Here is a 22,651-nt window from a genome sequence, read left to right on the forward strand (position 1 = left end):
CGCAGTATGCCAGAATGGATTTTAAAACGGTACAACATATATTGCTCTTTTCCAGATCAGGCATCATCACCTTCACACAAGCCAAGTCAACCTGCTTGTTTGAAAACTGCCACATAAGGCTGTTTTTCAGGTTAATCTCAGTTAACCTTTTCCTTTCCTGATATACACAGTTCATTAGAATCTACCCAAGTCATTTGAGTACAGAGGAGACAGGCTTCTCACTTCAATTTTGCCTACATGGCAACTGAATGCCCAGAAGTTCCAAGCTGATGGCAAAATAGAATGTTTAGCCCAGCTCTAACCAGACTGATCTGGAGGAGGAAATGGCAACCCACTCCAGTATTCTTACTTGGGAAATCCCATTCACAGATGACCCTGGCGGGCCAAAGTCCATGGGGGTCACAAAGAGTCAGACACGACTGAAGCAACTTAGCACACACATAACCAGACTGATAGCTCTCATCCTTACCTTCCCTCTTTCACCCCTTTTCCTTTTCCATCTTTTGCACCTCTACATTTAATTATTTCTTTTTTCTCGGTATCTTCCCCTCCCAGAGTTGACTCCTGGCAGCTCCTGCACAGCTGACAACCCCTGGCTATCTCTTCCCTAACTTTCTGCCCTAGAACTGTCAGCTGAATCTCTAGCTCAAACTAGTGCTAGACTTTCTATTTAGTGCATCTCTCCACTTCTCCTTCCTACCTCTCCTGACCCCATATCCACCCTGCTAGATCTCTCTCCCCACCTCACCTCATCTCTAAGCCCTTTAGCTATAATTGTCTCCTCTCTATAACCCAGACTGACACAGCCCAGCAACATCCTCAGGCCTTGCTCTAGTTTTCTCATAGCCCAGCAGAGCACAGTACTTCTTAGATCACTGAGACCAGTGGTCCCCAACCTTTTGGGCACCAGGAGAAGGGTTCCTCAGGGATCTGGAACCAATATCTCTAACACAGAAAGTCAGAACTGTAGCCAAGTGGCAAAGATAACAGTATGAGGACAATCTCAAAGGTGAAACCAGGAGAGAAATGAGAGACTAAACAGCAGAGCCTATGAAAACTGATAGCAGACTGGGAGAGAGTTCAAGGAGCAGTTGTAGAATGTAGTTCAGAACTGCGTATTTTTGTTCAACCTGTATTTGTTCAATGTGTTTTGTGTGCTAGGAATACAAATATGGATGAGAACTCTCTTGCTTTCATAGAACTTACAGGCCACAAGGGAGATTGTGACTTGGCAAGCTCCCTTTAAATAGTGCCTGGATCTGTTGAGAAAGTGGACATGGCAGATTAAAGGAGCTACACTGGGCTGTGAACAACCCAAAAAACTTGACATGTACTGACAAGTCCTGCCTAGCATGGATGTGGGAGGAGATGGAGTCATACTGTGATGACTTCTGACTTCTCTGTGGCTCTGAGTCCTCTCAGAAATAGCTCTTTTTAAAAAATCAGAGGATTGAGTAACATTTAATACTTGCCTGAAATTTGCTAGCTGGGGCTACAAGAAGATTTGAGAAGTGGTTGACAGAGTAGACAGAATGTGTAAGGAAGTTGTAAGAAACTCACTTTGATAATTGCATTTACAGAGAATTATTAAGTATTCCACATTAAACTTCAAAGTTTTCTAACAACAGCAGAAGACGGATTGAAGGAATTTTTTGGATTCTGTCCTAATTAGCAGTCCTAAGTTCTTATTTACCACAATTAACATGTATTTCTGCAGTAGGAGCTCAAAGTTCTGTCTACCCATCTTTATGAAAACCTTATGTTATTATTACTCCACACCAATCCTAGTTGGTTCTTTAAAAATCTGTCCTAGCTTTCTTGATAAATTGTAGGCCATTTTCCCCAAAAAATAACTACATGAGGAACAAAATGTTAGGCAATTGTCTACCATGAATTGTTGTTGTTCACCACCCTGTCTCATCAAGTAAAGAGTAATGGCAGTTTAAGATTATTGGAAGGGATCACCAGCATTATCTTCAGTCTTTCATTCATTAGATTGGCATTATGTATGAGTGAATACTCTTCCATAAATTCCAAAATATTAATGCTTTACTAGCATCTATGTTGTTAAAAGCAGAATAAGCAGAAGAGGTTCCTTGACTGACGGGATTCAATTTTACATAGCACATGGTGTAATACACAATGCATCTGTATATCTGGCAGGGTGTAGTTGCAGATAACAAAAATCACTCTGGCTCTTTGAATCAGTAAGAGATATAACACAAGGGATCAGAAGCCTCTAAAATCATTGGAAGGGCTGGAGGAGCAGATTTCAATCTGGGCCTCCAGGCGTATTTCCTAGAATGAATGTTTATATCCTTTAAAAAAAAAAAAAGTTCCTAATCTAGCAATTTATAAACTATATGTAAGCCTTCTTGCAATAAAAATAGATGATAGAGGAAAATAAGCATTTCCTCTCTGCGGGTAAAAAAAGAAACCTTCACAGCATTTCAGTAACATGAAGGAAGTAAGTTAGTAATTATTGGCTGCTATGTGCCAGGTATTGTTCTAGATGCTATAAAATTTTTTTATTATTATTTGTTTGTTTCTGGTTGTGACAGGTCTTTGTTGCTGTGTGCCAGCTTTCTTTAGTTGCAGTGCATGGGCTTCTCACTGTGGTGGCTTCTCTTGTCACCAGAGCACAGTCTCTAAGCAAATGGGCTTCACTAGTTGCAGCATGCAGGCTCCGTATTTGTGGCTTACTGGCTCTAGCGCACAGGCTCAGTAACTGTGGCGCACAGGCTCAGTTGCTCTGTGGCATGTGGAATCTTCCTGGACCAGGGATTGAACTCATGTCCCTGCACTGGTAGGCAGATTCCTATCCACTGCACCACCAGGTAATTCTTTTTTCTAGATGTTTTAGATGTATCTTTTTATTAAGTACTTATTAAAAACCTTTCCAAGCGGGTAATATCAGCCCCTCTTGAAAAAATGGATGTTTAGAAAGATGACACTATATATGCACAGGTAGAAAATGATAGAGGTAGAATTCAGGTTCAGATCTGCTGCCTCGAGAATTGGTAGACCAGTTGTCCAGCATTGTTTATTACTCCAAAGTCCTATCTGTGATAGCCAACCAAAGTTCTGACCCAGTATTTAATGACTACATCCAACAAGGCAGTTTACTTAGCCCTTTAGAGGTGTTTTATAATTCACTTTTTTTTCTAGATGATCCATGAGGATGTGGTTCTTAAAAGCAGATGTCTCAAATAGTATCACAGGAGTAAGCAAGCCATAGTAGTAAATAGATAGATATTTTTCTATCTCAGGTTAAAATAATATTGTCCATGTCACTTGACCCAGAACTTTGTAGTTTCATCCAACAGTTTTCTAGATCTTAAGAATTCTCTTCTGGGGAAAATCATGGATTTACATTCAGGAAGTAGCAACCAAATAACAACTAAGTGTGTGGGTCTTCTCTCTAAGAATACAAATCTGATCTTTAGATATTCACAAAATGATGGTGTATGAGTTTTCTGTTTGCTGCTGTAACAAAGTACCACAAACTTGGTGGCTTAAAACAACATGAATTTATTATCTGGCAGTTCTGTGAGTCAGAGGTCTAGTTCAGGTATCACTGGGCTTAACCCAGGTATTGGCAGGGTATATCCCTTTCTGGATGTTCTAGGGAAGGATTCACTTCCTTGCCTTTTGTAGCTTCTAGAGGCTGCCCACATCTCTTGGTTCATGATGGCCTTCTATCTCCAATGTTAGCAACAGCAGGATGAGTCCTCACATTGCATCACTCTGACTTTGTCTCTGTTCACACATCTTCTCTGTCTCTGTCTTCCACTTTTAAGGACACTTGTGATTACAATGGGCCCAACTAGATAATCTAGGATGGTCTCCCTATTTTAAGGTCAATTGATTAACAACTTTAACTCTATCTGCAACCTTAATTCCCCTTTGTCACATAAGGTAATGTTCTGGCAGTTAGGATGAAGTGGGGGGCATTACTCTGCCTAGCATGAATGGTTACTTAATAGAGTAACATAGAAGAAAGAGCTTGGGAAGGCAGACCTGGATCTGAATCTTGTCTCTAGCATTAACTAGTTATGTCACCTACTAACTGGCAAATTATCCAGTCTCTCAGAACCTATTTCCTTATGTACAGAATAGAGATTATAACCTACTTCACAGAATTCATTTGACCTTTAAATGGTAAAGTTCTTAGTATATGCCTGCCACAGAACAAAGGCTAAATAAACATATCCTTGTAATTAGAGCATCTAGAACTATATTCAGGACCAAGCAATCCAAAAGAGTACTTCCCAGATGCTTGGAAGCATCTGTGCTTGATATTTCCTGTGGTTTCATTTTTCCTTTAACTCTAATTGGATGGTTACCTCAAAGTTTTTCAAAACCAGTGTATTGATCCTGAATAAACACAAAAAATGAATGAAGACACACTTTATTTCACTACTCGTCTCAGCCAGTTTCTCTCATAGATGACATTTGAATAGGGAACAAAGAGAGAAACATGAATCCTCTTGACTTATCTCGTATTTATTCTTTCACAATCTTCCCCTGGCTATCAAAAACTGTTTCCTCATTTACATTCAGTGAGAAAACTTCAACATTGTTATCTGTGCCTTTTCCTGGGATGGTTATAGATCTATCCCTGCATAAAAGATCAGCAGCAGTTGGTCATCTCATTTGCCTTTCAGCTTTAATAAAGCTGAAGTTAATGACTGACGTGTTGTGTTGAGAGCCCAATATTGGGTACATAGTAACTAGCCATTAAAAATGATATTTAATGACATGGAAAAATGTTTACAATGTATTGATAAGTAAGGAGGAAGTTATAAAATAGGATATAGTGTTTGATACCACTTTTGTTCCCAGGTGGCACTAGTGGTAAAGTGAAAGTGAAGTGAGTGAAAGTTGTTTAGTTGTGTCCAACTCTTTGTGACCCCATGGACTGTCCATGGAATTCTCCAGGCCAGAATACTGGAGTGGATAGCTTTTCCCTTCTCCAGGGGATTTTCCCAACCCAGGGAATCCGAACCCAGGTCTCCCACATTGCAGGCGGATTCTTTACCAGCTAAGCCACGAGGGAAGCCCAGTGGTAAAGAACCCACCTATGAATGTAGGAGACATAGGAGATGCAGGAGACTGGAGTTTGATCCCTGGGTTGGGAAGATCCCCTGGAGTAGGAAATGGCAGCTTGCTCCAGTATTCTTACCTGGGAAAGCCCATGGACAGAGGAGCCTGGCGGGCTACAGTCCATTGGGCCACAGAGTCGGATGTGTATGAGTGAGTATTTATATTGCATCACGTTGGGGAAACAATGTTCACAAATAGAAAAAAGCCTGGGAGGGTCAGTAGTTATCTCTGGGTGGTAGGATTATGAGTTGTTTTCATTTTCTTTGCTTCCTCACATTTCTCAATTTTCTACAATAAATATGTTGCTTTTGAAATAGGAATAAACAAAATGTGTTTTTTGTTTTTTTTTTTCCTTAAAGATTTGATGGTGGTGAACAGCTTCTGAGTGAAGCTTGTCCTGAGCAAGTCCAGGGAACTCTGTTAAGGAACTGCTGTGGGCTCATTGGTAGGATTCACCTGACTGGGCCAAACTGTGAGACATGTTCTGGAAAGCAGGGAAATAGCAACTGAAGTTCAATCTGGTAGTGCTAAAAGATGTATATCTCTACACCCTTCCTAACTGGTTAATAATGGTTTAATTAAGAAAAGTAGATACACATTATTTAAGGGGCAGCTCTAGTTATGCCTGGAGAATTTAATACTAAAGAAAATATGGGAGACCTAGCAGCAGAAATAGAACCAGAGGCAAAGAAGCTAAATACACACATTCTCTTAACAGCCAAACTTCTCACCTTAATGTTTTATCCTTCTCAAAATGTTATTAGGGACTTTAAAGTACTTTAATGATAAGGCCCCCTATTTGAGTTACTTGCCATTTAAATCCATTTGTTTATGTTACTTGTGGGCTTCCCTGGTGGCTCAGTGGTAAATAATCTACCTGCAAGTCAGGAGTCATAGGATATACGGGTTTGACCCTGGGTTGAGAAGATCCCCTGGAGGAGGGCATGGCAACCCACTCCAGTATTCTTGCCTGGAGAATCCCATGGACAGAGTAGCCTGGCGGGTTATAGTCCATAGGGTCACAAAGAGATGGATACAACTGAAGTGACTTAGCATGCATGCATGCATGTTACTTATATTGTCTACTTAACAAAATTTGCTTCATTAAAAATAGTCCATTCATTCACTCATTCATTCATTCAACAAACACTTAATAAACACCCATCTCATGCAAAGCACTGAGCTAGGTGCTGCAAGCATAAAAATCAGTAATATCTAATTTTAATACCTGTAAGGTTAAAACTCTCACAGGTCTAGCAGAAGAGAAAGACAAAAATACAGTTATAATTCAATGTATTCAATATATTCTATGATTGAAGCACTTTGGTGGGCATCTAACTCAGACTGGGGGTGGGAAGTGGGCCTAGCGAAGATCTCCAGAGATGGGCCTTAAAAAATAAGCAGGAATTTACCAGGTGAAAAAGCAGGAAAAGAGTAATCCATAAAGAAGGAACAGCATATATAAAAATCCAGAATCATGAGAGAGCATGACATATTCAGAGAATTTCCTGCAGTTTGCAATAGCCAGAACTTTTGTGCATATAAAGGACAAGCAATGGTTGAGACTGTGATAGTTAATTTTATGTGTCAACTTGGCTTGTCAAAGCTGATGTTGATACTGTTTACAATAACTAGGACATGGAAGCAACCTATATGTCCATTGGCAGATGAATGGATAAGAAAGCTGTGGTACATATACACAATGAAATAGTACTCAGCTATTAAAAAGAATGCATTTGAATCAGTTCTAATGAGGTGGATGAAACTGGAGCATATTATACACAGTGAAGTAAGTCAGAAAGAAAAACACCAATATAGTATATTAACGCGTATATGTGGAATTTAGAAAGATGGTAATAATGACCGTATATGCAAGACAGCAAAAGAGACACAGAGATAAAGAACAGACTTTTGGACTCTGTGGAAGAAGACGAGGGTGGGATGATTTGAGAGAATAGCATTGAAACATACATATTACCATATGTGAAATAGATTGCCAGTCCAGGTTTGATGCATGAGACAGGGCACTCAGGGCCGGTGCACTGCGATGACCCTGAGGGATGGGATGGGGAGGGAGGCGGGTGGGACGTTCAGGATGGGGAACACATGTACACCCATGGCTGATTCATGTCAATGTATGGCAAAAACCACTACAATATTGTAAAGTAATTAGCCTCCAATTGAAATAAATTAATTAAAAAAAAGATGATGCTGATGTTTCTGTGAGGCTGTTTTTCGATAAGAGTTACATTAAATCAGTGGATTTGAGTAAAGCAGATTGCTCTCCATAATAAGGGTGGGCCTCAGCCAATCAGCTGAAGGCCTTAATAGAAAAAACCTGACAGCTTCTGAGGAGAAGGGAATTCTGCCAGCAGACTCTTTTGGACTTAAACTGCAACTGTTTCTTGGATCTGCAGCCTGCTGGGGTATTCTGAAGATTTTAGATTTGCCAGGCTGCATAATTGGATGATCCAATTTCTTAAAATTATTCTTTTCTTATAACTGTATATATACACATCATATTAATTTTGTTTCTCTGAAGAACTCTGACTAATAAAGGGGGTAAAGGCAGAGGACAGGGAGAATTTTTCTGAACAGTCTTTAGTTTGAATGATCATGGGAAACTTCAGATTTTCAGTTACCTACCATTGATTCAACAGTGATGTAAGAGAGCAGAAGTGGATATGTGGGTCTATGAGTTCCTATAGAGATGTCAGTAGTTAACATCATTCCTCATTGTTTTCCATGTCTTCCACTTCTCGGCTTTCAAATCCATTCCATTCCATCCATCAGACATTTACTTCATACCAGTATGTGCCAGAGATAATGGAGCACAAAGACTGGAGAGACCAGTTAAGACTCTGAAAAGGAAGAAGTAACACTTGAGCAAACCACTGACGCACAAATGTGAGCTCTGCAGGTAGACAAGAGCAGAAAGGGGGAGGACCATGTCATTCCAGGGAGATGGAATCATGTGAAAAAAGAACTAACATTTATTGAGCAATTGCTAGGTGCCATATACTAGGTATTTTGTACATATTAAGTGATTTAATATTTTTATTCTACCCTATGAGTAGAATCTTATTGAAATTTTCAGAAGAGGTTAAGTAAGTACCCAAGGTCGCATATTTAATATGTCTATAACTTAGTCTATAACTTAGACTCAAGTCTAGACAGTCTGGCTTCAATGACCACTTAAAAAAAAAATCTCCATCCCTGTCTTCCTCAATCATGCAGTAGCCACAGATTCATTAAATCTTAAAGCCAGAAGGGTCCCTAGATAATTTAGTTGAGTAGTTCCTGCACAAGAAAATTATACATTAGGATCATTGAGGAGGTTTTTAAAAATACCAATGCCTATCATTGCCTTCCTCTATCTCCCAACTGGAGGAATCACAACACCCCCGCTACACACACACACACACACACACCTTTCTTTTCTTTTTTCTCCTATTTAAAAAATTGGGTTAAAATAGAAATAAAGCAAAATCTACCATTTTAACACTTTTAAAATACTCAATTCAATTACATTAATTATATTTGCAATATTGTACAATCACCACCACTATCTATTTCCAAAATTTTTTGATTACCCAAAACAGAAACCTTGTAGCCATAACTCCCATTCCCTCTTCTCCCAGCCCCCAGGAATCTCAAATAGATTTTCTCTTTTTATGAATGTGTCTATTCTAAATACCACATATAAGTGGAATTATGCAGTATTTGTCCTTTTGGGTATGGCTTATTTCAGTTAGACTACTGTCTTCAAGGTTCATCCATGATGTAACATGTATTGGAACTTCATTCCTTTTTATGGACGAGTAGTATTCAATTGTATGGATATACCATATTTTCTTTATCCATTCATCTGTTGGGGCACTTAGGTTATCCCTCTTTCTGCAAAGACATACTGAGGATCCACTGCTTTTTAAAACTTAACAATGTCATACACAAAGAGAATAAAATGACAAAAGGAGGCAGGGTCTAAGTACCAGATAGAACAGGAAAAAGACCCAGAGTAGTGATGTATACATTTTGGTTTGGATGGTAAGAGGCTAGTTTTTAGGGTGGGGCTCTAGTGTCAGGGGTGCTCACACTGAGGCTGAGGCTTTTATCCTACTTTCTGCATAGATATTTTGTCATCATCACTCCTGTATCCTGTCAGAGGACTTATGATTTCAGGAAAATGAAAATAGTTTATTCTGTTATGAAAGCGGAATGTGACTCTGAGAGTGATAATGGCTTGTCCTTTTAGGCAATAAAATAAATATAATTTTTTTTCCTGAAATCATTTGCATGAACAAGTGGTAGTTACTTCTGGGCTAGAACGTCAGACCAGGTTGTATCTGTGGGTGACAGGAGTAAAGCTGAGAAGGCAAGATGGGGAAAGAGTGAGTAGATTGGGAAGAAGAAAGGGTGACAGAAGAGCAGGGAGGAGAGACTAATTTGGGGTGACATGTGACAAAGTTCCAGACAAAATTCTGGGACAAATTCTCTTCCACAATAGAAGCTACTGACCTGCTCCACATGGACTACCTGGTGCCCTTCACATAGAGGGTGTTCAACAGTATGTGCCAAATTAGTTTCTTAAAGTGAGTACCTTTCTTTTAAGTTCTTTCTGTTCAAAGTGAGGTAGGCCATTAGTTTTCTCCATTTGTGGCGGGGGGGGGGGGGCGGGGGGGGGTTTGTTTTCCACCCTTCCCCAATGCTGTCCCACTCCACAATCTCCTAAGATTTCATTTTCTCTCAAAGCTAAGTTGACCCATGTTTAGTGTTTAGCACATTGTCTGTACAAATGTAAATATCAATATGTCTGTCTACTGACAGTATTGACTTCTTCCATATTTCCTTTTCATTGGATTTTAGAGTCATCAGTTGTGCCTTTCTTTTTTCTATGTTTTCCCATTCTTGCTTTTATGCTGATTCTGATTGTTTCCTTTAGAGCCGAAAAAGTTGTCATGTTCTCTGGCTAAATCAAGATCTTGTCTTCTTAGTCTCTTTCTGATGGCTATTGCAAGTATGCTTTAATCTAAGTGCTACAAAGGAGAAATTGATATCACGCCTTATTTTTTGCTTTTCTCAGGTTGATGTAGATGCACTGTTGTTTGTCAGGCAATAATCTGATGCAGTATGAGTGCTATTAATATTCTAATTGCAGTTTCAGCCATTATATGTAGTCAGTACTCAGTGCTCAGTTGCTTAGTTGTGTCTGATTCTTTGTGACCCTACGGACTGTATTATGCCAGGCTCCTCTGTCTATGGGACTTTTCAGGCAAGAATATTGGGGTGACACAAAAATTAGCTTAAAATGGATTAAATAGCTAAATGTGAGACCAGCACTATAAAACTTCTAGAGGAAAACATAAGGTGAGGGTGGGATATTTCAAAAGAACAGCATGTATACTACCTATGGTGAAACAGATCACCAGCCCAGGTGGGATGCATGAGACAAGTGCTCGGGCCTGGTGCACTGGGAAGACCCAGAGGAATCGGGTGGAGAGGGAGGTGGGAGGGGGGATCGGGATGGGGAATATGTGTAAATCTATGGCTGATTCATATCAATGTATGACAAAACCCACTGAAATGTTGTGAAGTAATTAGCCTCCAACTAATAAAAAAAATAAATTAAAAAAAAAAACAAAAAACTTCTAGAGGAAAACATAGGCAGAACTCTCTCTGACAAATCACAGCAACATCTTTTTTGATCCATCTCCCAGAATAATGGAGGTAAGAACAAAAACAAACAAGTGAGACCTACTTAAGCGCAGCAACTTTTGCACAGCAAAGGAAACAATAAACAAGATGAGAAGACAACCCACAGACTGGGAGACAATATTTGCAAATAATATGACCGATAAGGGGTTAGTCTCCAAAATTTACAAACACTTAAATGATGCTTAACATCATCAAAACAAGCAGTCCACTCAAAAAATGGGCAGAAGATCCAAACAGACATTTCTCCAAAGAGAATATACAGATGACCAACAGTCATATGAAAAGACGTTCAACGCTGCTAGTTATTAGATAAATGTAAATCAAAACTACAATGAGACACCTCACATCAGTCAGAATGCCTATCATAAAAAAATCCACAAAAAATGCTGGAGAGGGTGTGGAGAGAAGGGAACCCTCCTACACTGTTGTTGGGAATGTAAATTAATACAGCCATTATGGAGGATAGGATGGAGGTTCCTTAAAAAAACTAAAAATAGAGCTACCATATGACCTTGCAAACCTACTCCTGAGCATATATCTAGAAAAAAGCATGATCTGAAAGGATACAAGCACCCCAGTATTCATGACAGAACTGTTTACAATAGCCAAGACATGGAAACAAACTAAATGTCCATCGACAGAGGAATGGATAAAGAAAATGTGGTACATATGTACAATGGAATATTCCTCAGCCATTAAAAAGAATGAAATAATGTCATTTGCAGTAACATGGACGGACTTAGAGAGTGTCATACTGAGTGAAATAAGTTAGATAAAGAAGGAGAAATATTGTATGACATCCCTTATATGTGGAATCTAAAAAGAAATGATACAAATGAACTTACTTAAAGACAGAAAGACTCACAGACTTAGAAAACAAACTTATGGTTGCCAGTGGGAAAGGGATAGTTAGGGAGTTTGGGAAGGTCACGTACACACTGCTATATTCAAAATGGATAACCAACAAGGATATATTTTATAGCACATGGAACTCTACCCAATGTTATGTGTCAGCTCAGATGGGATGGGGGTTTGGGAGAGAATGGATACATGTATATGTATGGCTGAGTCCCTTCACTGTTCACCTGAAACTGCCACAACTGTCAATCAGCTATACCCCGATACAAAATAAAAAGTTTAAAGTTTGAAAGAAAAAACAAAGAACACTGGAATGGGATGTTATTTCCTCTTCCAGAAGATCTTCCTGGCCCAGGGATCTGTCCTAAGTAATACATTTGAGTTAGAATTATTCTGTCCAGGTTCTTTGAAATTTCTTTCTATATTTTTATAGAAATTCAGTGCACCCATTTCGCATGCTAGAAAAGTAATGTTCAAAATCCTTCAAGATAGGCTTTAACAGTACATGAACTGAGAAATTCTAGATATACAAGCTGGATTTAGAGAAGGCAGAGGAACTAGAGATCAAATTGTCAACATCTGTTGGATCATAGAAAAAGCAAGGGAATTCCAGAAAAACATCTACTTCTGCTTCACTGACAACACTAAAGCCTTTGACTATGTGGCTCACAACAAACTGTGGAAAATTCTTAAAGAGAAGGAAATATCAGACTACCTTACCTGCCTCCTGAGAGGAGAAACCTGTATGCAGGTAGCAACAGTTAGAACCGGACATGGAATAATGAACCGGTTCAAAATTGGGAAAGGAGTACATCAAGGCCACATATTGTCACTCTGCTTATTTAACTTATAGGCAGAGTACATCATGCTAAATGCCAGGCTGGATAAATCACAAGCTGGAATCAAGACTGCTGGGAGAAATATCAATAACCTCAGATATGCAGATGATACCTCCCTAATGGCAGAAAGTGAAAAGGAACTAAAGATCCTCCTGATGAAACTGAAAAAGGAGAGTGAAAATGCTGGCTTAAAATTCAACATTCAAAAAACAAAGATCATGGCATCCAGACCTATTGCTTCATGGCAAATAGATGGGGAAAAAGTGTAAACAGTGGCAGAATTTTTTTTTCTTGGGCTCCAAGAAAATTTCTACATGACTACAAGCCATGAAATTAAAATATCTTGATCCCTGGAAGAAAAATTATGCAAACCTAGAGAGCGTATTCAAAAGCAGAGACATTACTTTGCTAACAAAGGTCTGTATAGTCAAAGTTATGGTTTTTCCAGTAGTCACGTGTGGATGTGAGAATTGGACCATAAAGAAGGCTGAGTGCCAAAGAATTGATGCCTTCAAATTGTGGTGCTATAGAAGGCTCTTGAGAGTCCCTTGGACAGCAAGGAGAACTAACCAGTCAATCCTAAAGGAAATCAGTCCTGAATATTCATTGGAAATACTAATGCTGAAGCTGAAACTCCAATACGTTGGCCACTTGACGTGAAGAGTCAACTCAATGGAAAAGACCCTGATGCTGGGAAAGATTGAGGGAAGGAGGAGAAGGGGGCAACAGAGGATAAGATGGTTGGGTGGCATCATAGACTCAAGGGACTTGAGTTTGAGCAAACTCTAGGAGATAGTGAAGGACAGGAAAGCCTGGTCTGCTGCAGTCTGTGGGGTTTGAAAGAGTTGAATGGGACTTAGTGACTAGACACAACAACAAGAGATTCAGTTGGTTTACCATAGGAGACTCCTAGGTTGTATGTCTCTTTCTTTCCCCTCCTTTAGTTGAATTTGCTTATGTTGGTTCTTCTATAATCTGAGTATTTGAAATCTTATACAATTAACGTTTCTTGCAGCCCCCCATTTACATCTTCATAAAAATGTTCAGTTTCATGACTTGTTTATAGACATTTCATTTTGATCATTTGCTACTTATACGCAATGTGAATATTATCACACCTTCTAAGAAGGGCAGACCTTTACTTCTTCATGGTGAATCCCTCGCTTCCTAAGTGTGACTGATTTAAGAAAGGGCATGTTGTTTACTTTCTACTCTGTTAATTCTTACTTATCATTCTTGTCTTTCAAATTCTACTTTGTTAGTTTATTTAAGAACTAATTTTCTAGTTCCAGAGGTTGGAGCTTAAAAGGAGGTTCTTTTCCCACTAAAACAGTAGGCCTTTACAAAAAGATACAGACTCAAAGAGTATTAATAAAATACAAGTGGACTTAAATGATGCCTCTAATTCTTCTGATCCTCATGGGTTGCAGTGAAGAAGAGAGAGAATTCAAAGAGGGGTGTTAAAGGTTATGCTAGGCAGAGTTCAGCACAAGGATGGGTAGACTCATGCTCACAGTCTTTGGAGCATCAGAATATGGTCCCCTTTTTCATCAGTTTGGAGGGAGAATGGCTTCTCTCCATAGGTCTCAGAAGGTATGTTTAATAGCACAGATCCTATGCATATCGTGATGTCTCACAGTATCCTGGAAAGATGGTTGTTAGGTCTTTCCTTTCAGGTGACCAGTTCAGTTCAGTTCAGTTCAGTCGCTCAGTCGTGTCCGACTCTTTGTGACCCCATGAATCGCAGCATGCCAGGCCTCCCTGTCCATCACCAACTCCCGGAGTTTACTCAAACTCATGTCCATTGAGTCGGTGATGCCATCCAGCCATCTCATCCTCTGTTGTCCCCTTCTCCTCCTGCCCCCAATCCCTCCCAGCATCAGGGTCTTTTCCAATGAGTCAATGCTTCGCATGGCCAAAGTATTGGAGTTTCAGCTTTAGCATCAGTCCTTCCAATGAACACCCAGGACTGATCTCCTTTAGGATGGACCGGTTGGATCTCCTTGCAGTCCAAGGGACTCTCAAGAGTCTTCTCCAACACCACCGTTCAGATGGTGATTGCAGCCATGAAATTAAAAGACACTTACTCCTTTGAAGGAAAGTTATGACCAACCTGGATAGCATATTAAAAAGCAGAGACACTACTTTGCCAACAAAGGTGACCAGTTAGGTATGGTCTTTTTATTTTCATTCAGGGGCAAGACTGTCCAAGGATACCAGGGTAATAAGGTTTCTCAGGACCTGGCTTCTCAGGTATAAGGTAGTAACCTATTAGTTTCTGATAAATATTTAGTTCAAAGCCAGTCTGACTCATGAGTGTCAAATATCACATCAATGCCTACATTTAAATCACTATATTATAATCAAGTTGCACTAGCTAGCTTTATATCTAAGACTTTTTACTATTTTAGGGGTTAGTCTGGTAACTAAAGATAGAAGTTCTTATTACCAAGTGCCATTTGCCTTAGGCACCATAAGGGTTATGTCTAAGGATTCCCACTAAAATGATAGGGATGCAGTGTTAATATTTTCAACTTTAGGACAGAAGTGATCTTGGGCCTTATGTTGTGGGATGTAGCTTAGGAAAGGACCTCTTTTGGATACAAATATTGCTTTCAGGCTTGAATTGTGCCCATTGTTCAAGCAGACACCAACTATGTATCCTTTTAATCCATTTATGCCCAGCATTTCAAGTTGATACATTTGTAGCTGGGGAGGCTAGTCTTCTCCCCTGTTGTTTCACATTCCTTCTGCTCAGGGGAGTTGCTTTACACAGCTGAAACGGACATTTCTGCCTGGGAGGGGGACATCCCCATATAAAGTCAAGGGGCCCTGGAGCCATGAAATTAGTTCAGATTCCTCATCTCTGTAAAGACGGAGGAGAAGTTGAGTTGGCACATTGGTCAGAATAACTTAGAGCAGGTAGTAGAAAGTTGTGATCATTGAATTGCATGGTGATCCCTCATGGGAGGGATATCAAAACACTAGATATGTTAAATCATTAAACTGACAAACTGATTTTGAAGAGAGTTGAGTCAAAAGATCCCAATAATTATCATCTAAAACTCTTTATCTTAAAATAGACATAATTATTGCTGTATTTGGTCGCAGAGCTAGAACTCAAAATCAGCATTTCTGACTCCTAAATCTTTTATCTCTAGAAAAAAATTTTGGTTTTTCTCTTTCTCCTCTTTTTTTGTTTATAGGTTACATATACTTAAAGCCCCAGTTCAGGATCCTTTCTACCTGGAAATCTGCAAAGATCCTCCGTGTTTGGGTTTAGATGCCTTTTATATGTGCCCTTTCCTGTATTCAAGTAGTTACTTGCACTATTGACTTTTAAAAATATTAAATTTGAATTGATTGCTTTCTCTTCCACTAGGTTTATTTATCTTTCTATTTATCGAGCCTGGACTGGTGCTGGGGACATGGTACCTCATTATTTACTGAAATGTTCACAGGTTGAATGACTTAAATGTGCACAAATATAAGTACTAGTCAGAATTCCAGATTCTTTTCAAGAATTATACTCACAAAGCCTGAAATTAAATGAAAACTAGAAAGAATGAATAAGATCTTGAGACTTCCCTGGTGGTCCAGTTGTTAAGGCTCCATGCTCCAAATGCAGGGGGCACAGGTTCGATCCCTGGTAAGGGAAGATCTCACATGTTGAATGGTGCAGCCAAAAAAACAAACAAACAAACAAAAAATCTTTATGTATCCCTTTAGTATAAGACTGACTTCTGCATTAGTGGGATACAATATAATATTAAAGGTGTTGAAATGAAAAAGATGACACAGTTCAAATAATACTTTAAAATATGCAGTTGGACTAGGATTAAATATACTAATCTGTGCCTAACAGGATGCTGAATAAAATTTTCTTCTTCATCCATATATATGTATGTACACATACATATATCTCAAAGTGATTCAGTTATACACATGTGCATATATATGTATATACACATACATAATAAAATTATTTTGCTGTACACCAGAAACTAACACATTGTAAATCAACTATACTTCAATGAAAACAAAACAAAACAAAAAACTTTCCTCTTACCGAAGAATTAGAATCCAGGATCTCACAACAAGGGACAAAATGTCCGACTTTCAAAAGCCAATCAATTTGGTCCAAATATAAGAGGCCTTTAAACTATCATTAAGACCATTCCTCCTTCCCATTCCTTAAAATCCTGGGAAAGGAAATTGGGTGTTCCAGTTATCTATTGCAGATAACAAGTCACTCCAAAGCTTTAGTAGCTTAACATGACAATACTCATTTTACTATCTGTCATGGTTTCTAAGATCAGGAATTTGGAAATACCTTGGAAGGGCAATTCTGACTCAGGGTCTCATATATACTTAAAGTCAGATGAGTGGCTGGACTCGGAACAGCAGGGGGCTGGAGCACCTGGGGGCTGACCAGGAATTTCTCTCTGTTCAGTCTCAGGACCTCTCCATGTGGTTTCCTTACATGGCTCGTTTGAGCTTATTCACAGCATGGTGGCTTCTGAGCAGTCAGACTCCTGACCTGGTAGCTCAGAGCTCCAAGCACAAGTGTTGCAGCTAGGAAGGCACAGTTATATTTATGACTTAATCTCAGAAGTTGTAACAGGTCACTTCTGCCATACTCTACTGGTGAAACAGTCACAAAAGTGGGGCTACTTTTAAAGGGAAGGAGCATAGACCCTACTTCTCTATTTAATAATGTCAAACTCACATTTAAAAAAAACTAGACATGTAGTATGGGAGATACTAGATTGGTGGCTCTCTTTGGAAAACACAGTCTGTCAAAGGGATCATATCTGTTATGGGTCCTTGGTCCAAGAACAGTATTGTGCTTTTCCTAATGGGGAGGGGAGAGGGATATTCCCCTTTAAAATCAACTGAGGGTGAAGGTAACCAAATCATTATTTACAACGATTGGGTGTGCTTTCTTCCTCCAACTGAAAGTCTGCTTAGACAGCACATTTTAATTTGCTCTTTACTTGCTCGAGCAAAGAGAAGTAAGATTGGAGAGAAGGGGGCAGTGGTGAGTAGCTTATATAATACTCACTGGAGTAGTAAGGATATATGACTTTCCTGGGGTCAAGTGAATACTGTTGGTGCCTCACTAAGAGAACTTCCCAACAGGCAAGAGAACCCAAACAGCAAAAATCTGTGGCTCATAGTAGCCTACATCAAGGATTTGTGCACTGGGGAGACTAAATAATCGATGCAAGATAGCTTGCATTTGGATGTCTACAACCTAGAGACTATCAGTGGCCTTTTAGAGTTAGTACAGAAACAAAGACAACAATCAAAGACAGAATTTCACCGTGTATTAGAGTCTGGGTTCAACCTGAGACACAGAACCAGGAGGATATTTATTATAAGGAATTGGCTAATGTAATTGTCAGGGCTGGATAACGAAGTCTGTGGTGTGTTGGGCAGGCAATCAGAAAGAAAAGATCAGGAGCATGTTGGAAACCATAACAGGCCAAAGCTTCTTGTCCACAGGTAGTAAAGAAGGAAGGTCATGAGAAGGCTGGAACCCTAATGGCATGAACTATTTGGAATTTCTGAGCTCATGGAAAGCCTAATCTCTTTTTGAAAGAGCTTACTTGTTTAGGTCAGAGGTTAACCCACTCCAGTATTCTTGTCTGGGAAATCCTATGGACAGAGAGGCCTGATGGGCTACAGTCCATGGGGTTGAAAAGAGTCAGACACAACTGAGTGACTTTCACTTCACTTCACCGAGGATAGTCTTTCTTTTATTAACTTCAAGTCAGCTGATTAGGAACGTCTGTCACACCTGCAAAAACCTTCATGGCAGCACATAGATTAGTGTTAGATTAAATAACTCGGGAACATAGTTCAGCCTAGCCAAGTTTATACATCCAAAAGCCGTCACACAGCAGCAACCACTGTCTGAGATATGTGTCCTTTCCCTTCCTCCCTGTGCCAATACACCAGGGAAGCTGGAGCCTAGCTCCTTTCTCCCAGAAGGAGTAAAACAGCAGATGTGTCCTTCCCCTATTCGTGCTCCTGGGGCTAGAAATCTGGCTGCAGTGGAAAGGGAAAAGCTTTGAAGGATATAAGCCACAATTTTAACAATTTTAAGCAAATAGGAAGTTATGAGATGTCATTAAGATACTTGCTGAAAAAAAAAAAGATACTTGCTGACTAGCAAAGAAAGGCGATTTAACAGCAAATTTGTGTACAATGACTACAGATAAAATTCCACTGAGTTGAGACAAGTAAATAACAAAGTGATGAGATTACAAAAATTAGAAGAACTATTGCAGATGTTAAATAAGGAAGAAAAAAAAGTGACTAGAGTGGTCAGGGAAGGCTTGTTTCTAAAAGGCAGGATTTGGACTGGGCCTTCTTAAAAGATGAGCAGTGTTTATAAAGTGGGAGCAGAGGGGAAACTAGTAGGAATAAAGACTTAAGAGAAACATAAACGTGGGGCATCAGGACAGGGAGAACACTGGAGTGAAGTCTCTGTCAAGGAGCTAAGTATTGATAGGGGCAAGGCTAGGCAGGGTCTTGAGAGCTAGGCAGTGGAGTTGAGACTCGGTGAGGTAGTTGGTAGGAAATGTTGTATGTTCTTGAATGGGGAAAGCTTGAGGGAAGTTTTTTGTTTTGTTTGAGTCTTTTAAAGGCATTAACGTGACAGTAGTATAATATAGTTGGATTTTAGAAGAGAAGGACTAGGATTCAAGGGGACTAGTTAGGATGCTGTTGCAATATGCTAGATGGGAATTCACAAAAATCTGATCCAGATTCAAAAGGTAAAATAAATTGGAGGAGAAAGGAAAAAGTCTGAGAAATATTTCAGAGACAAAAACAATAAAGTTGATGACCAAATGAAGTGTGATGGCAGAAAGAATAATTGAGTGTTCCTTGGTTTCTAGCTTGGGGAACTAGAAAGATGGTGGTATTTCAAACATAAATGAGGAATTTAGGGACAGAAAGTCCATTTGGGAGACCAAGACTGTTAATTCAGTTTGTGACTAAAGCTAAAGTAATGATTCAAAGTGGAAATATCCTGATAAAAGTTGAAAAAAAGAGAACATCCAGATTAGTTTGACAGCATTATGCATGAAGTTGGAAGATCCAATTATGCATCTATTATGCATGCAAGTTGGAGATCCAGGCCAGGAACTGAAGGGCTTGGAGGCATAGGTGGTGTTTTTTAAAATGACTCTTCCAACTGAAGGTAGTGTTATTTAAAAGAGAAACGAATAAATAGGAACAGTTGGTTTACCCAGATGGTGTTAAAGAACAAAATGGGATTTGATTTCTGGACCATGGTTTAAGATCCTGGAACTGATGAGTTTTTGGCAATGAACAAGGGAAATATGTCATGAAGACAAAAAATAAAAAGGTTTCCTTTTTAAATTTTTTTTTGTTTTGGGGGGAAGAAATCACTGGGAAGGAAATAGCAAATTGTTCTTGGGGAGAGGGGAAAGAACTAAAGAGAACTGAATGAACAAATACTGGTCTCAAAGAAAGAATAACATTGTAGAAGACACCCAATGTTTCAAAAGAGTTAATTATAGGTGAAAGGAAGCTGAATTTATTAATATTCTTTGAGATTTTACTATATGCCAGCACCATGGCAAATCCTCATACAACATGGACATCTTTCTACATCAGTAAAGATTGGCATTATTATTTTAAATGGATGCATAGTGTAGGAGGGTCATTCTGGTGCGCTACAGTGAAGTCTCCTGTTCATACATTTTCCCAACCTTTTTATGTGCTCTCTTTTCTCAATACCAGATGAACTTTAAAAAAAAAATTAAACAATTATCATGATTCAAATAATGTATTAAAAAGTATACAAAATGTTTTCTTTCTATTCTTATTTCCTGTCCCACCTCAATGATTATTAGTTTCCTTTGTATGTTTCCATAATTCCTTTATGTTATACTTTTTATATTATATAAACAAATATAAATATATACTCTTATTTTTTCCTTTCTTAAAAAACACATAAGGTAAAAAGCATCTTGTGTTCATCTCTTTAGGGTAAAATCTTAGATGTGATATTGCTGAATTGAAGGGTAGTTTCAGTTAGAATCTTAAACCTATTGCCCAGTTGCTCATCAGAAAAATTGTATATAGCAACAGTGCATCAATGTCACAAAGTCCATTTTATTTTCTAATTTCAGTATTCCATATATCTGAAGATGTATGGGAATCCAGAATGAATGTTTAAAAAAATCACGGTAATTCATACTACTAGTTTTGGTATCATACAGAAGTGATTATACAAAAGAATTTGGACTTAATAACTTATAGACAAATGGACAGAATCAGATGGAAAGGTTTGATCTACCTTGTTATTTATTTTTCTGTGTTTATCTTATTGGGTTGATAGAGGTAGGAATGAAAAAATGGAAAAAATCAGTTATTTATTATTTAAAGAAATATAGTTTAATGAGACAAAGAATAATCATGATGAGAAATTGGGGCTGACTTAGGATGAGAGTGAAAAAAGGGTAGACAATTTCATTGGGGCTTGTATACTGATAAGGCATATTGTTAGATCATCTCTTCCTATTACTTTAGGGGAAAAAACCTCTTGTTACAACCTCTGCTTTCTATTATTGCATTGATGCATGAGATTATAATGGAATTTAAAACTATAATTCAACTGATGAACATGTACATTTGTCTTTTTTTCCTTCTTAAATAGAATTGATTGCCTGGAGAAATGGATACTTCTCCCTCCAAAAAATATCCAGTTAAAAAACGGGTGAAAATACATCCAAACACAGTCATGGTAAAATATACGTCTCATTATCCTCAGCCTGGGGATGGTGGATATGAAGAAATCAATGAAGACTATGGAAGTTTTATGGAAGAAAATCCAAAGAAAGGCCTGCTGAGTGAAATGAAAAGAAAAGGAAGAACCTTCTTTGGAACCACGGATACCCGCCCTCCAACAGAAGACCCAGTGACCAATGAGATTGGACAGTTCCAAAGCTTTGCAGAAAAAAATATTTTTCAATCCAGAAAAATGTGGATAGTGCTGTTTGGATCTGCTTTGGCTCACGGATGTGTAGCTCTTATCACTAGGCTTGTTTCCGATCGTTCCAAAGTTCCATCTCTAGAACTGATTTTTATCCGTTCTGTTTTGCAGGTCTTATCTGTGTTAGTTGTGTGTTACTACCAGGAAGCCCCCTTTGGACCAAGTGGATACAGACTGCGACTTTTCTTTTATGGTGTATGCAATGTCATTTCTATCACCTGTGCTTACACATCATTTTCAATAGTTCCTCCCAGCAACGGGACCACTATGTGGAGAGCCACAACCACCGTCTTCAGTGCCATTTTGGCTTTTTTACTTGTAGATGAGAAAATGGCTTATGTTGACATGGTTACAGTGGTTTGCAGCATCTTAGGTGTTTGTCTTGTCATGATCCCCAACATTGTTGATGAAGATAATTCTTTGTTAAATGCCTGGAAAGAAGCCTTTGGGTACACTATGACTGTGATGGCTGGACTGACCACTGCTCTTTCCATGATAGTATACAGATCCATTAAGGAGAAGATCAGCATGTGGACTGCACTGTTTACATTTGGTTGGACTGGGACAGTCTGGGGAATATCTACTATGTTTGTTCTTCAAGAACCCATCATCCCATTAGATGGAGAAACCTGGAGTTATCTAATTGCTATATGCATTTGTTCTACTGCAGCCTTCTTGGGAGTTTATTATGCCTTAGACAAATTCCATCCAGCTTTGGTCAGCACAGTACAACATCTGGAGATTGTGGTAGCAATGGTGTTGCAGCTTCTAGTGCTACATATATTTCCTAGTGTCTACGATGTCTTTGGAGGGGTAATCATTATGATTAGTGTTTTTGTCCTTGCTGGCTATAAACTTTACTGGAGGGATTTAAGAAGGCAGGATTATCAGGAAATACTAGACTCTCCCATTAAATGAATACTTAATTATTATCTTGTTAATGTTCAGTTACTAATAGGTACACTGCCATTTTAATGTTCACCTATACATGTTTTTTTGTGTTGTATAACTGACAGAGTGCTATATATAATTAATATATGCAGATGTAGAAAAATTTATTCTAGTCTTCTAAATATTAAATTATGTGGAATATCATGAA

The 22,651-nt window shown here is 38.8% G+C and overlaps 1 protein-coding gene across 2 annotated transcripts in view; it reads left to right on the top strand.

Moving 5' to 3' along the window:
* The window catches only part of SLC35G2 (solute carrier family 35 member G2), a 39,254-nt gene extending 16,603 nt beyond the window's left edge, over positions 1-22,651 (top strand). For both annotated transcript variants that reach the window (XM_061167657.1, XM_061167658.1), the window contains exon 2: positions 21,217-22,651. In XM_061167657.1, the coding sequence (XP_061023640.1) occupies positions 21,235-22,470 (1,236 nt within the window). In that variant the 5' untranslated portion in view covers positions 21,217-21,234 and the 3' untranslated portion in view covers positions 22,471-22,651. The remainder of the gene's footprint in view (positions 1-21,216) is intronic.

This window comes from Dama dama, chromosome 19, assembly GCF_033118175.1.
Source record: "Dama dama isolate Ldn47 chromosome 19, ASM3311817v1, whole genome shotgun sequence".
NCBI classification, from domain to species: domain Eukaryota; kingdom Metazoa; phylum Chordata; class Mammalia; order Artiodactyla; family Cervidae; genus Dama; species Dama dama.